Source organism: Hippopotamus amphibius, chromosome 4, assembly GCF_030028045.1.
Source record: "Hippopotamus amphibius kiboko isolate mHipAmp2 chromosome 4, mHipAmp2.hap2, whole genome shotgun sequence".
In the NCBI taxonomy this organism is placed as follows: Eukaryota; Metazoa; Chordata; class Mammalia; order Artiodactyla; family Hippopotamidae; genus Hippopotamus; species Hippopotamus amphibius.
In genome coordinates this window covers 15,311,683-15,326,632 of record NC_080189.1, presented here as the reverse complement: position 1 = coordinate 15,326,632, position 14,950 = coordinate 15,311,683, and the positions used below count along the sequence as shown (strand labels likewise).

Sequence of the window (14,950 nt, the reverse complement as noted above, 5' to 3'; positions counted from 1 at the left end):
TTCTTTAAATCTTTTTAACCAAATTAAAACAATTTGAACAAAATCTTACCCCGCCTAAAAATATAGTATTTAGTTGACTTTGAGTTAAGCTCTTCAAAATAAGACCATGTGAAAGGGGTAAAGTTTTAACCTTTTTTTGTTATTCACATGTGAAAAGCAGAAATTAATTTAAATAATTGAATAACTGCCTAGATGAAAGTTTTTAATACAGTGGTATTTAAAATCTGTTTTGGTACCAACAGTACTTGCTTCAGTAATTCACCAGTAGGTTTTCATTCATCAGCGATGTAGTCAATTTAAGGCTAAAAATAAAACACCTTCATTTCCTAGGGCTTATCATTCTACTTCGAGGAAACATCCTTTAGAGTTTTTTTCTCCCCAAAGAGAGTCTAAGCAAAAATATAGTAACTAACATCTGTATTTTGCTGTTAGTGATAGTTACTTTTCTTTTTCTTAGATTCTTTAAAGTTTTGAGTAGATAGGCATATTTGATTAGCAGGTTGGGTGCTTCTGTTGCTTAGGAGGTGTATTACGTTAAATGAAGACAGAATGAATTTAAATGTACCCATTTTGGCCACTTGTAGCACAGACTACATAAAACTTGGAGGTGTGAGACCTTTGGAGGCATTAAAGTTAACATTTCATTTAGGCAATGTGCCTTTGTTTGACTGGTGTGTAAGTCCTTCTTCCAGGTTTGTACGCTCTTAAACACGTTATTCTACCCTCTCTAACTCCTCCTAGCAGCAAAAGGGAGACACTTCAGCTGGAACAAAATAGTGGAAGAAATGGCGTCTGGGGTTCAGTGGGGATTCGCAGTGTGTATGCAATGTTTGCAAGATTACTTTTTATGTTTTTTCAATTAATGTAAATAATTACAAAATAAATCAGTGCTTAGTGTCAAGTAGGGAACATTGTATACCAGTAGAAATTCTGCTAGTGGTTCTGCTGCAAGTCGCTTAACCTCTTGGGGCCTCAGTTTCTCATCTGCAGTATGAAGGAGTTGGACTCGATAATCTTTAAGGTCCATTCCTGCTCTAAATCCTATGCTTTTCTGAAGTACTCTTTTTAACAGGATGCATTGCTTTCCCACTTTGACTATTTGAATTACATGTGCAGTACACATACTGCAACTGCATGTTGTCTAAAATAGTTTTTCTATAGGATATTATATAAAAAACTAACCCCTCTTGAGCTGATTTATAAGTGTGTGTATAGCCACACATAAAAAGCTAGTGTTAGTAGGGCTCTCAGAAAATAAATATTTTCCACTTGTCTAACCTTGAATGTTATTAACTTTCCTCTATTACAGGAGATACAACTCGTCAACGAATCAAATTCAGTGATGACAGAGTATGCAAGAGTCACCTTCTCAACTGTTGTCCCCATGATGTCCTGTCTGGAACTGTACGTGTTTATTAAATCTATTGTTTTATTATTGGTATACTACAAAAATGAACTATTTGATAAAGTCTTAATTTCGTGTCAAATTATTATGCAGTGATTTTTTTTTTAAATACTTGTGGAGCAATTTGCATCTCTTATATTCAGGTTGATAATTTAGATCTGCAATACTGAGATTCCTCACAAAAATAATTGCTGTATTTTACTTTATAATTTTTCCATTCTTCAGAGCAAGCTGTTAAAAAGCATTTCTTTTTTGGAACATAGAGGCAGTTATTATACCGCAGTTGCACTTTTAGTTTAGAAATAATGTAAATGATTTTTTAAATTGTGTACTTCACTGTTGAACAGAGTAGACTTTTATCCAAAACATTATACATTTTTATTGAGATTTGTGCACATTCGTATTGTGGAAATCATGGGGAAAATATTTTGTTAACTATTTATACAGCTTAATTTGTGAGTAGTGTTGTTGGCTAAAATTCACTTATATTGCTTACTCCTAATAATGTAAAGCTCACTTAATTTAGATTCTACATCTAGTGAGGTTGGTTAATCTTGGAGTAGCATCATTTTAATTTGGTAGGTAAATCACAGGATGATGGACTTATTTAAATGGGGCAATGGATTTGATTCCTTGGCTTTTGGATTTGATTGAAATGTTACTCATTTTTAAGAGCTTCCATTCACAGGGATAACAGAAGAGGGCTGGTAGTGTCTAAACATTTAGCTGACTTTGTCATTTGTATGAAATGAAAAGATTTCAAACTTCCATTTGCAGAAACAATGAGTTCCTTTAATTAAAGATGTCTAAATGAGTGGTTTCTTCATTTTTTTTTTATTTGGCTGTTCCACGTGGCTTGCGGTATCTTATTGGTTCTCTGACCAGGGATGAAACCCATGCTCCCTGCAGTGGAAGCACGGAGTCTTTTTTTTTTTTTTTTAATATAAATTTATGTATTTATTGACTGCGTTGGGTTTTCATTGATGCGCACGGGCTTTCTCTAGTTGCGGTGAGTGGGGCTACTCTTTCGTTGTGGTGCGTGGGCTTCTCATTGTGGTGGCTTCTCATGTTGTGGAGCATGGGCTCTAGGTGCGTGGGCTTCAGTAGTTGTGGCATGTGGGCTCAGTAGTTGTGGCACAAGGGCCTTAGTTGCTCCGCAGCGTGTGAAATCTTCCCAGACCAGGGATCGAACCTGTGTCCCCTGCATTGGCAGGCAGATTGTTAACCACTGTGCCAACAGGGAAGTCCAAGAAAGTGTGGAGTCTTAATGAGTGGTTTCTTCCTGATAGGAGGTGTCAAATACCCCAAATATATAAGTATCAAGGCATTTTTGATAGGAAACACCTCTGTCTTTTTCCAGTAGGAAAGACCATTGAAATTATATTATGTTAAAAGAAATAGAAGAGCTAACATTTAAAAAATATGTAATACTTAAATTTTTTTAAAGTGTAATATTACAAGAGAAGAAATCCAGTTACTGAGCACTTAAATTAGGACTGTGACAGATAATTAACCCTGATATGTACTCTTTAGAACTTCCATAAAGTATTTTCTAATCTTTTATAATACAGTTGAAATCTGTAATATCTGTAATTATCTCTAGGATTATTTGATTCTTCACATTTACTATTAAATTTAACATTTAATGATATTTCATTTAAGGCTTATCACTTCAGATGAATTTTGAGAACAAGATTAGTTGATAAAATGGCAGAATTTAAATTTTTAATATTTTAAAACCAGCCATAGCAAGACTTCGACACATTATTATATTCTTCAGGTATGGCATTAGTAATAAGGAAAAAAAAACTGACATCACAATTGTGCTTTTACATTTTATAATGCATACAATGCAGTTACAGTTGTTTATTTCTCAGAATAATTCTGTTGGGTGTCTGTTCCATATTTAGCCTTAATGATAGTAATTTATTCAAAATTATTCAGTTCCACTGATTTAAAGTAAAACTGGAACCAAATTTTCTGAGCTATAGTTTTATTCAACGTGTTTTCTATTCTGTAGGTAATACTTAATCATTCATCATGTTAAATAAAAAGGATGAGTGGTTGGTCTTGGGCTTTCCTTCTTGTAAAATTCTTGCTGATAGGTTTGTAAGAAGCACATTTTTTCAAATTTTAATATCTCTGAAATATGCATCTTAAAATTGATGATAGAAATATACTATTTTAATTTGTAACATTTTTCTTATGGTACAGAATTTAATAATGAGGCTTAAAATTGATGGTATCTTGGATCACTTGAAAAACAGTTAAGGAAAGCCCTTTGAAAGGCACTTGCCAGGGAAACTGAGAGATATCTCCTTTTTGTCAGCTTAATAGGCAAGAGATTGTCCTATGTAAGACGGGTTAAGTGGTTGTGAACCTCTTAAGCAGAGTTTTAAGTACTGGCTCTAGGACTTTGTAAGAATCCAAGGTTGTCATAGAGCGATGTCCTTGAGAACTTGAAACCATCCATAGAGTGACTTGCTCATGACCCTTATTACTAAAAAAGGCTATTTATAACAGTTTATCCTATGTACAAATGGTTTGTAATTACAGAGCTCTGACTTCTTTAGAAACCAGTCTCTGTAGAACAAATGCTTTTCTGGCACAGAATCTAACAGTTCATACCTCTGTTGAAGATGCTTTTTTTTTCTTTTTTTTTTTTTTGACATGTTAGATCAAGGATGAAAAGAACTAAATTGTAACTGTTTTTGTAATGGTTTTTTTGTGTAGCTAAAAGTTGCCCTTCTTTAAACCTTATTCCTCAGATCTGTCACTTCCAGCAGAATATGACTCATCGATATTCTAGATTATTTAGCAAAATAATACACAGGAATATGTTCTCTGGCTTTTTTACTATTATAAAAAGGTTGAACTTTATACAGAGCACTTGGAGATGAAGAGTATGGTTTCTAAAAATATACTCATAACTGACAGTATGGAATATTTTTGGAATTCAGTTTGATACAAATGCCACTGTAACATTTTATCATTACAGTCTGTTACTATGGTATAACTTAACTTTTTTTCTTTTTTTTTTTAACTTTTATTTTATATTGGAGTATAGTTGATTTACAATGTTGTGTTAGTTTCAGGTATATAGCAAAATGATTCAGTCATACATATATGTATATCCATTCCTTTTCAAATTGTTTTCTCATATAGGTTATTCTGGTATAACTCTCTTTTTTTTTAATAAATAAATTTATTTATTGGCTGTGTTGGGTCTTTGTTGCTGCACATGGCTTTCTCTAGTTGCGGGGGCTGGTATACTTCATTGTAGTGTGCAGACTTCTCATTGTGGTGGCTTCTCTTGTTGTAGAGCATGGGCTCTAGGCGTGTGGGCTTCAGTAGTTGTGGCACATGGGCTCAATAGTTGTGGCTCACAGGATCTAGAGCACAGGCTCAATAGTTGTGGTGCATGGGCTTAGTTGCTCTGCAGCATGTGGTATCTTCCTGGGGCAGGGATCGAATCCGTGTCCCCTGCATTGGCAGGTGGATTCTTAACCACTGCGCCACCTAGGAAGTCCTCTTTTTTTTATATATATATATTTATTTTATTTTTGGCTGTGTTGGGTCTTAGTTGTGGCACACAGGATCTTGTTGTGGCATGTGGGATCTTTCATTGGGGCGTGTGGGCTCTTTGTTGTGGCCCATGGGCTTCTCTCTAGTGCAGGCTTCAGTAGTTGCAGTGCATGGACTCAGTAGTTGTGGCTCATGGGTCTAGTTGTTCTGCGACATGTGGAATGTTCCCAGACCAGGGATTGAACCTGTGTGCCCTGCACTGGCAGGCAGATTCTTAACCACTGTGCTACAAGGGAAGCCTTGGAAAGTGGATTCTTAGCCACTGGACCACCAGGGAAGTCCCCCTGGTATAGCTAACTCTTAAGCTAACAAATTAATCAGAGGAGGTAAAATGTAGAACAGAGAATCAAAATAATTGTGTGTATATGTATCTTTAGATTATGGTTTTTGTAAGAAGCATAAATATTTATATAATTAGGAAGTTATTAGGAAGTATTTCAAAGGCTTGGATTATTTTCCTGTTTATAATTTTTCATTTTAGTCTCACTCCTTTTCCTCCTTTGGGACGTTTAGATTTCTCCCTCTTCTATTAACCATGCAGAAAGTAGGTAGCATCCTCTTTCAGATTTAGGCAAAAACAAAAAACCTAAGTAGAGTTGTCCCCCGCCCCCCCCCCAAAATAAGCCACATTATTTCTGGCACATATATTCCCTAAGGAAAGATAAGTATATTGAAGTGCTTAAAAAAATCTTTCCATCTAGTTCTAGTGACCCGGGAAAAAGACATATGATAGTAATAATTTACAGAAGGCATTAAATCTAAAGCAGATGGCATCAGAAGCTTGAAATTAAGACCTGCAGAGATGGAAATGTATATTCTCATAATGCATCTATCCTAAATTCAGAAATGGCCAGTACTAATTTTCTTATACCCTTCATCCATAGTATAATTTTAATGTTGACAGGCCATCATGTCTTCCAGTGTAAGGCCATCATTTTAGATAGATGGAAAAATTAAGGCTCAGAGAAATTGTCTTTGTCATATGTCTCACAAAGAATCATAGTACCACAGAGGAATCTTAGAGTTATTTTAACCTGAATACTTTTTAAAATGTTTTTTGTCGTGCTGTTAGTTTTTTTAGGTAACACAATTACCTAGGACAGTGACTTTCAGATATTTCTGAAATGTCCTTAGAGGTACCTTGTGCACCTCTGACCTGGGGACAGGCCAGTCTTTCCGATTTTGACTGGAATTTTACACATTTTAAATATAGGGATTTTTCCGTGACTTTTTTTTAAATAAATTTTATTTTATTTATTTATTGGCTGTGTTGGGTCTTTCTTGCTGCACACGGGCTTTCTCTAGTTGTGGCGAGCTGGGGCTACTCTTCATTGTGCATGGGCTCCTCATTGTGGTGGCTTCTCTTGTTGCAGAGCACGGGCTCTGGGTGCGTGGGCTTCAGTAGTTGTGGCACACAGGCTTAATAGTTGCGGCTCATGGGCTCTAGAGCGCAGGCTCAGTGGTTGTGGCGCACAGGCTTAGTTGTTCCATAGCATGTGGTATCTTCCTGGAGCAGGCATCGAACTTGTGTCCCATGCACTGGCAGGTGAATTCTTTTTTTTTTTTTTTTGAAGAAGTTTTATTGAGATACAGTTAATATACAATAAACTGCATATATTTAGAGTGTACAATTTGATATATATTTTTTCTTATTAGTAATGTTTATATGGCAGTCCCAGTCTCCCAATTCATTCCCCCCCCAACCCTCCCTACTTTCCCCACTTGGGGTCCATATGTTTGTTCTCTACATCTGTGTCTGTTTCTGGCAGGCGAATTCTTAACCACTGTGCCACCTAGGAAGTCCCCATGACATTATTTTTTTTTTTTTTTAAATAAATTTATTTATTTATTTATTTATTTTATTGGCTGTGTTGGGTCTTCGTTGCTGCACACGGGCTTTCTCTAGTTGCGGTGAGTGGGGGCTACTCTTCATTGTGGTGCGTGGGCTTCTCATTGAGGTGTCCTCTCTTGTTGCAGAGCATGGGTGCTAGGCGTGTGGGCTTCAGTAGTTGTAGCACATGGGCTCAATAGTTGTGGCACACGGGCTCAGGCTCAATAGTTGTGGTGCACAGGCTTAGTTGCTCCGCAGCATATGGTATCTTCCTGGGGCAGGGATCGAACCCACGTCCCCTGCATTGGCAGGCAGATTCTTACCCACTGCGCCACCTAGGAAGTCCCGACATTTTGTTTTTAAAAAGAGATTCTGTTGCTCCACAATAGAATTTAAGAAGAGCTGATCTTGAGAAATACTTAGGGACAGGGATAAAGTAAAATTTTACCTGCCTTTTTGAAGTGATTGGATGGGAGTATTGGTTGTCAAAAATCCTGACGGTTGATTTTATGGTGTCCCCCGTAGGTTCTGAGTTTTATCCAAAATGAAGTTTTAAGGCTTGGTTAAAATCAATTCCTTGGATACCTACAAACCTGAACTTTAAAACTACTTAAGTCCCTTTGATGGTACAGATTTAAAGGAGCCATGAAAGTTTAGAGAAGCAGAGTAAGTGATAAGAACTAAACTTGCAAAAAATGTTCTCAACCATTCAGTAGATTGTAAGTTTCCTAGTGAGGGCAGGAACGTTTTTGTTCAGTGTTACATCCCCAGCATCTAGAACCGTGTCCCTCCATTGTGTTAAATGAATAATCAATCACCCAGAAGTAGAAAGTGAAATAAATGTTCCAGAAACTAACTTGAATTTCAAAAATTAATGATTGTGGAAAAAGTGTTACTTTCTAACAGATAAGGAGCTGGAGAGTATCTTGATTTTGAGTTGCTTATTAAAACATGACAGCAGTGGTTTCACATGCAGATGTGAAAAAATTAGTCTGTGGATACTTTAAACTCATAACCTCTTCTCTGGAAAGGGTTTTTTTGTTTTGTTTTTTTGTTTGTTTGTTTGTTTTTTTGATACTTAGGCATTTTTAACAGTTTTTAAAAAAATTTATTTGGCTGCATCAGGCCTTTGTTGTGGCACACTGGATCTTTTGTTGTGGCATGCGGGCTCCTCTTTAGTTGTGGTGCTCGGGCTAAGTAGTTGTGGCTCATGGGCTTAGTTCCCTAACTGGGATTGAACCTGCATCCGCTGTATTGGAAGGCAGATTCTTTACCACTGGACCACCAGGGAAGCCCCCAAATTAATTTTAATTTTTATTCTGTAATATTGAATTTTGAGTTTGAGGAGAGAATCTTTTTAAATTTCTTTAATAAAAAATTTCAACTATAAATAAAAATAGAATTGTATAAGAAACTTCACGTACCTGTACGCCAGCATCAATAAATATTTTACACATAGCTACCTTATTTCATTTATTATTACTTATGTCCTCTTCATCCTTTTGGTTTTTAAAGTAAATCTTAAATCCTGGACCTGTCATTTAGGATGACTCCTGAAACATAAAGTAGCAAAGACCAATAACTCCCAAGCAAAGCAGAATGAGGCCTGAAAGTCATTGTTCAAGCAGATTGTTTTTCATAGCCTGATACTTTGTCAACATGTTTCACCCTCACATTTGTGTTTCTTTTTGTTTTTTTCTTTTGGCTGTGCCACCTGTCTTGCAGGATCTTAGTTCCCCCACAAGGGGTTGAACGCAGGCAATAAGAGTGCAGAGTCCTAACCACTGGACCACCAGGGAATTCCCACACGTTTGTTTTTCTGTACAGTGATTCTTAATAAATGCTTATTTTTAGTGATAGGCACAGTTTTTACAAACTGCATTTTAACAGATCTGAAGAAATTAGTGTGTTGTTTGAGGCTGTTCATTGAGAAAGATGGGACAGTTATAAATGCATCATTTGGAAGATATAGACAATGAAGACAGCAAACATACAGTAATAAATGAAAACTTGAAACAAATATTTTTATTGTGCAGGTGATTAACTACAAACATCAAGGAAAGTCGTAGATCGTCTTATCACTGGAAATATTTTTTTAAATGTGATGCATTCTATCTTGATGTGCAGGTGGCAAGATCAAATGACTTAGTATAATCCTTTCTATTGGGTTGGCCAAAAAGTGAAATTTTGGCCAATCCAATAATTTGATGATAGTTACTTATGAAGGGACGTTTTTTAAAGCATTTGGTGTTTTACTCTGACCTATATTGAATAAAACATCTTGAATATGTATTACCCCATAGACTTCTTTGGTCTATAGGGTCAAAAAATATAAGCATATATGTTGATGTATTTGGATAAATATAATTTGTAAAATATCCCAATTCAGATAGGTTTTTATGTGTCCCCCTTTTTGTTATTTATTATAATAGTGTTTGGAATAATGAAATCTAGGTAATAATGGAATCAAGCAGAGGAAGAAATAGAAAAGGGCAAGCAAGAGGTTATCAGATTAATGAGGGCTAAGTGGAAAAAGTAAAGAGAATTCTCAGTAAACAAAAAAATTCCCTTTCAAGAAGTGATTAATGTTTTTAATCTCTCCGGGAGTGTTGCTGATTGCTGAGATCAGCATTCATTCATTTATTCACTTAAATACTTATTGAGGAGCTACTGTGTGCCATGTGCAATGCGGAGGATACAGAAGTGGACAGGCGTTTCTGTTTTAGTGATGGGAGCTTACATTCTAATGTTCTTTCACAACCAAGTGTGAAAGGAAATAATGTGATTTCAGGAGTGATGTAAGTGCTATGACAAAAATGTGTGGTAAGGTCTGGGGCTCTGGGCAGGGGGCTACTCTGACAGAGTGACTGGAGAAAACTTTTTTGATGAAATGACATTTGAAGAGATCTAAATGTGAAGAAAAGATTCATGTCGTTCTGAGTGGAAATGAATATATCATATGTTGCCTGCACACAAAGACTTTTGATGGTTCCTTATTATATATATATGGTGAAAAATCTAAAATCTTTAGTCGGGTCTGTCTCTCCCTTGAATGAATAAATCAGTTTGGTCCTCTATTTTGACGAGACTGATTTATTCATTGTTGTTTCACTACTTTCCTTGCCCAGCATGCTCATTTTTGCCTATCTCCTTTTCTCTTCCTGAAATAACCTTTCTCTACAAACTTACATCCTGCCTGGCTTACTACACAGGATTGCTCTGAACCTGAGTGTAGCCCCTGCCCTCCGTACTACCCAGTATGCACTTGTTTTATCTTGTTTATGTATATCCTTTCTCTTCTTGATTAGATAGAATAGTCTTTGTGGGGCAAGGCCTTTTGTTTTAATTTTATCTAGCTATTTTTGCATATCCAGGATTAGAAATGGATAAGAAGGTCTTTCCTACTATATTCTTCAAAAAACATACATTAAGAAAAGGTAAAAAAAAAAAAGAAAAGAAAAGAAAAGGTAGAAGAGCTTTATTTTCCTTTATCCACTCAGGAAAAAGTGAACTTGGAGGAAGAATATTCAAGTGAGAGTGGGCAGTTAAAAAGTTGGGAAGTAATAGAAAAGCAGGAACTACTTTGTGCAAGCACAGTGTGCGCCATTCCTCGTCACCCACCACTCATGTTTGACTTGTTAGTTTTGAGTGCCAGGATTGGAGTTAGGAAAGAAAAACCTTAATTTTTGTTTTAAGACAGTAGTGCCATAACTGAAACTCATGTGGGTTTTGTTATTTCAAGGCTTCTTCCAGAGTATACTAGGCTTTCTCTTGTTCTTGAGCTGGGTCTTGAAGCGAGCACTGACCATGGATAGAAGAGATTTTATAAATGTGAGGAGGAAGAAAGTGAAGATGTAAGAAGTGAAGGTCAAAGTGTAGATGATTTGTGTTTTGGAAAATAGTATTGGCACAGTATGTGGAATGGTTCAAATGCTAGGTTAGGCGTTTGTATTTCCTGTGCTCCCTGTCCTGCTGTCATGGTTTTGCTTCACTTTTTCCCCAGCTGGAATATACTCCTTTTAGTACTTTACCAATATTGCTATCTCTTCTTTTATTCCTTGTTGTCTGACAAGGATGTTAGTCCATCTAGTAGTGTGCTGTTAACGCTTCTAAAACAGATTTTATCGTGTCATGTTTCTGTCCAAGTAGTCGAGCATTCTTGCATTCTTCTAAGTGAATTTCTCAGAGTTAAATGAATAATGAGAGGTAAAGGGATATTTTCTGAGTTGGTCAGTGTCTAGTCTTTCGTTGTTTATTACTTATTACTTTGGCAGTATAATCTTCGCGTATAAGAGGAAAAAGCATAAAACATGAATATTTCCCAGTTATTCATCACCCCCCCCTTCCCCGAACCCTGTTAACAATTTAATGTACATCTTCCACTCTCCTTTCTGTACGTTTACAAGTGTGTGTGCACGCATGTGCGTCTGTATTTTAACAAATGGAATCTTTGAATTTTTCTCACTTGTCTTATAGAAGTTTCCGTATTAGTGGCCTGCATTTTTTAAATGCCAATGTAATATTTCACAATATGGCTATTCCCTATCTTGCTTATCCAGTGGACTGTTAATAATTGTTTTTGTTTTTTTGGTGTGCAGTATGGCAATGAAATCCTCGTGTGTACCTTTTTTTTTTTTAATTGGCTGTGTTGGGTCTTTGTTGCTGTGCATGGGCTTTCTCTAGTTGCAGTGAGTGGGGGCTACTCTTCATTGCAGTGTGCTGCCTTCTTCTCACTGCGGTGGCTTCTCTTGTTGCAGAGCACAGGCTCTAGGTGTGCAGGCCTCAGTAGTTGTGGCATATGGGCTCAGTAGTTGTGGCTCACAGGCTCTAGAAGGCAGGCTCAGTTGTGGCGCATGGGCTTCGTTGCTCCGTGGCTTGTGGGTTCTTCCTGGACCAGGGCTCGAACCCATGTCCCCTGCATTGGCAGGTGGATTCTTAACCACTGCGCCACCAGGGAAGTCCCCTTGTATGTACATCTTTATTTACATTTGCTGCTGTTGCTTTAGTTTAATATCTTGTTTTTTTCTTTTTTTCATTGAGAATATAAATTCCTTGATAGCAGGAATTATATTCTCATACTGTTTTGTAACTCCCTTTAGGATCTACCTCATAGAACTCAGCAAATGTACTAACATATAACAAAGCAAGAATGTTTGCAGATACTTGGAGCTGTTACTGTGCCACTTTTCTATCACTGACATATTCATTAACGTATTACTGCTGTTAGCTAAGTTAACCCTTTGATTTGCACTACTGTAATATTTTTGTTGATTTTGATGTGTAATTTCCACATGCTTCTGTTCCTTAAATTTTTTTCTCCAAAATTGAAGTGGCTTCATTGATTTTTCTGCTTATAAGAATAACATATGCTCATTACATTTAATTCAACCACTATCAAAAAAAGTCAAACAAAATCTCCAACCTCACAGCAATGTCTGTATCTGAAGTTACAAAAATGGCATTTTATTATATATCTTTCTTTGCCATCTTCTCTTTTCTCCATTTAATATCAAGAACGTTGTTTCTGATGGCTGTGTAATGTATCATATGGCTATTCCGTAATTCATTTAATCAAACCCCTTTTGCTGGGCTCTTAAAATGTTTCTAATTTTGAAAACAAAAAACACCATTTGTTAAACTTTATTGTTCACTTATCTTTGTGTGCTTATTTGTTTCCTCAAGTTCTTAGAAGTAGAATTCCTTAGTTAAATTGTCAAGTATATTTAATGGTTAAGTCATGGGTTGTGCAAACCTGATCTTCTGTGTAGGAGGGAAAAATAGGAAAGAAACCATTTTGCTCACGATGCTTAGGTGCGTTTGAGGAGATAACAGTTACTTTTGGAACTTCAGAAGAACAGTTAAAAAGCACTTAAAGAGTCAACTTTATTAAATACTAAAACATAAAATGTTGGGTGGTTATAAGAGAATCTTGTTATTAGGATCAGGTATAGTTATTTGGTCAAGACTTCGTGAAGGAAATGGATTTAGGATGGAAAGGACAAAATGCAGAACTGAATTTATCCAATTAAAAATAAGCATTTTTCCAATATAAGAATTTAGATGTCCATTAATTAAAATACCAAGAATAAATTTGTGGAAAGAATTTGAAGTAAATTACTTGTTAAATTTAAAAATTTTAAACTCTTACTGTGGCTTTCATCATAAATAGTTATTTTAAGTTAAAATAAACAAACATTTTGTTCAGTTGAGAGCTCAACTATTTCGAAAGAGAAGTGATAGCAGCAGGAAATATCTGTGTACTTAGTGTTCAAAGCACTATTGCACCATCAGTGATTCTCAGGTTTGATTTGGCTTTTGAGAATTGGTCCATGCTTAGTCATGGTGTGGTTCTATCATGGTTCCCTCTGGTGGCTTTTTAATTAGCTGACTAGGGTCATGGAGAGCATTAACATAGGCATATTTCCCCTTCACTCATTTTACAGTGGCAGGTAATTGTTGAGTTTATTTTGGCTTTTTCAAAATTTGAAATACTACTCATGTGCATGACATGATGCCAGAGTAAGTGGTTGGTAATGATGTTATGGATAGTGGAAAACAGATGACTAGTATCTAGAATTCTGCAAATCTGCCTTGCTACACCTGCTGTCCTGCTAGGTCCTTGAAGAAATAAGCACTGAGGCTATTTGGGAGTGGGGGTGGGTCTTCATTTTAACTAGGCGATAAGGGCTTTGGCCTCCAAATCTTCTTTGGTGAGCTAGACCAGACTAAAGTTGCAGAGGCTTATAGCCTAGCATAGTGAAAAGCCTAAGTGAATCTTCCTCCTGGAGGAGAGAGCACTTAGGAAAAAACAGAGAATAGCTCAAAACACTTAAAAAGGAAAGGAGTTCCAACAGAGGGGTTAACCCATGGAGAGCCTAGGGAGCCCTCCCTCCAGAGCTCAGAGCAGTTTTGTCCTGAGCTGCGTCTTGACCACCCTTGCTTATTAAGTCCAGGGCCCCCGTGCCAGATGTTCTTCTCTGCCTTCTTTTCTCAGTTTGGTTCATTCAACAAATACTCAATATATATTTAAGCATTCCTATGTACCTGTATACAGGCCCAGGTATATAGCAGATAAAATAGAAAAAAAAAAACCTTATCCTTGTGGAGCTCCTGTTTTCCTTCTGTAAATCCCCCCGAGGCATGTATTCCCGCAGCTCTATCCCTCTTGCCAAAATTCCATCCCTGCTACAGGGGTGTAATGGGTATTTTTTGGTGTTCATTTTGTTTTTAACCCATATAGTTGCTTTTCTTCTTTTGGTTGGTTGTATGATGTGAGTTTAAAGATAAAGTGGGGGAAAGCCTGGAATTCCTGCCAAAGGATAGTATGGGTGGACAACAGATGTTTAGGTGAAACACTGAAGCAATTTATATGTTTTTGAAAACAGATTGGAAATATAGTTACGCAGGCGATAAAAATAAGGGAGATTGCTGAAGGAAAGGCAGTAGACAGCTGCTTTGAATATTTGCTGTGTGCAGAGCTTTTTTAGATGTTATGGGGGATGATTGTCAACTAAAAATAAAAGGTAAGTTAGTACTGTAATAATTGGAACTAGCATAATAAAGTGGAAGGGGTGTTAGACTAGAAATCTGCTAACAAGATTTCCTAATAAGTACCCTGAAGAAGTCAGTCTTTCTGGGCTTCAGTTCCTTTGTCTGTGGAAAGGGAATAAAACTAGATGAATGAGTGGTTCACAACACTGTATGTTAAAAACTTCTGGGAGGCTTTTCCAATTCAGTTTTTGGAGGGTGGGGCTTGGGACTGTTTTCAGAAGCTTCCACTGATATTATTTAAAATCTCTTTGGGTCCAGGTTGCGCACTGCTGCACAGGATCAAAGGCATTTCCAACTATGATGTCTTAACATTTTATGAAATAAGCATAGTATGAACAACTATAGCTGTGTAAATATATGCAAATTATTAAGAACTCAACAGGCTGGTGTAACAAAGGGGGTAATAACATTCTTTTGCCATTAACTTCTTTCATTCCTGTCTCATTTTCCTGCATATTTTTTTTAAAGAGTATTAAATGTTTTTCTACAATTTTTTTTGTAATTTTATTTATTCATTTATTTATTTATTGGCTGTGTTGGGTCTTTGTTGCTGCGTGTGGGCTTTCTCTGGTTGCGGT

At 36.5% G+C, this 14,950-nt stretch overlaps 1 protein-coding gene across 3 annotated transcripts in view; it reads left to right on the top strand.

Moving 5' to 3' along the window:
• Window positions 1-14,950, top strand: part of LUC7L2 (LUC7 like 2, pre-mRNA splicing factor) — a 57,850-nt gene that overhangs the window by 13,648 nt on the left and 29,252 nt on the right. For all 3 annotated transcript variants that reach the window (XM_057731410.1, XM_057731412.1, XM_057731411.1), the window contains one exon: window positions 1,310-1,404. In XM_057731410.1, the coding sequence (XP_057587393.1) occupies window positions 1,310-1,404 (95 nt within the window). The remainder of the gene's footprint in view (window positions 1-1,309; window positions 1,405-14,950) is intronic.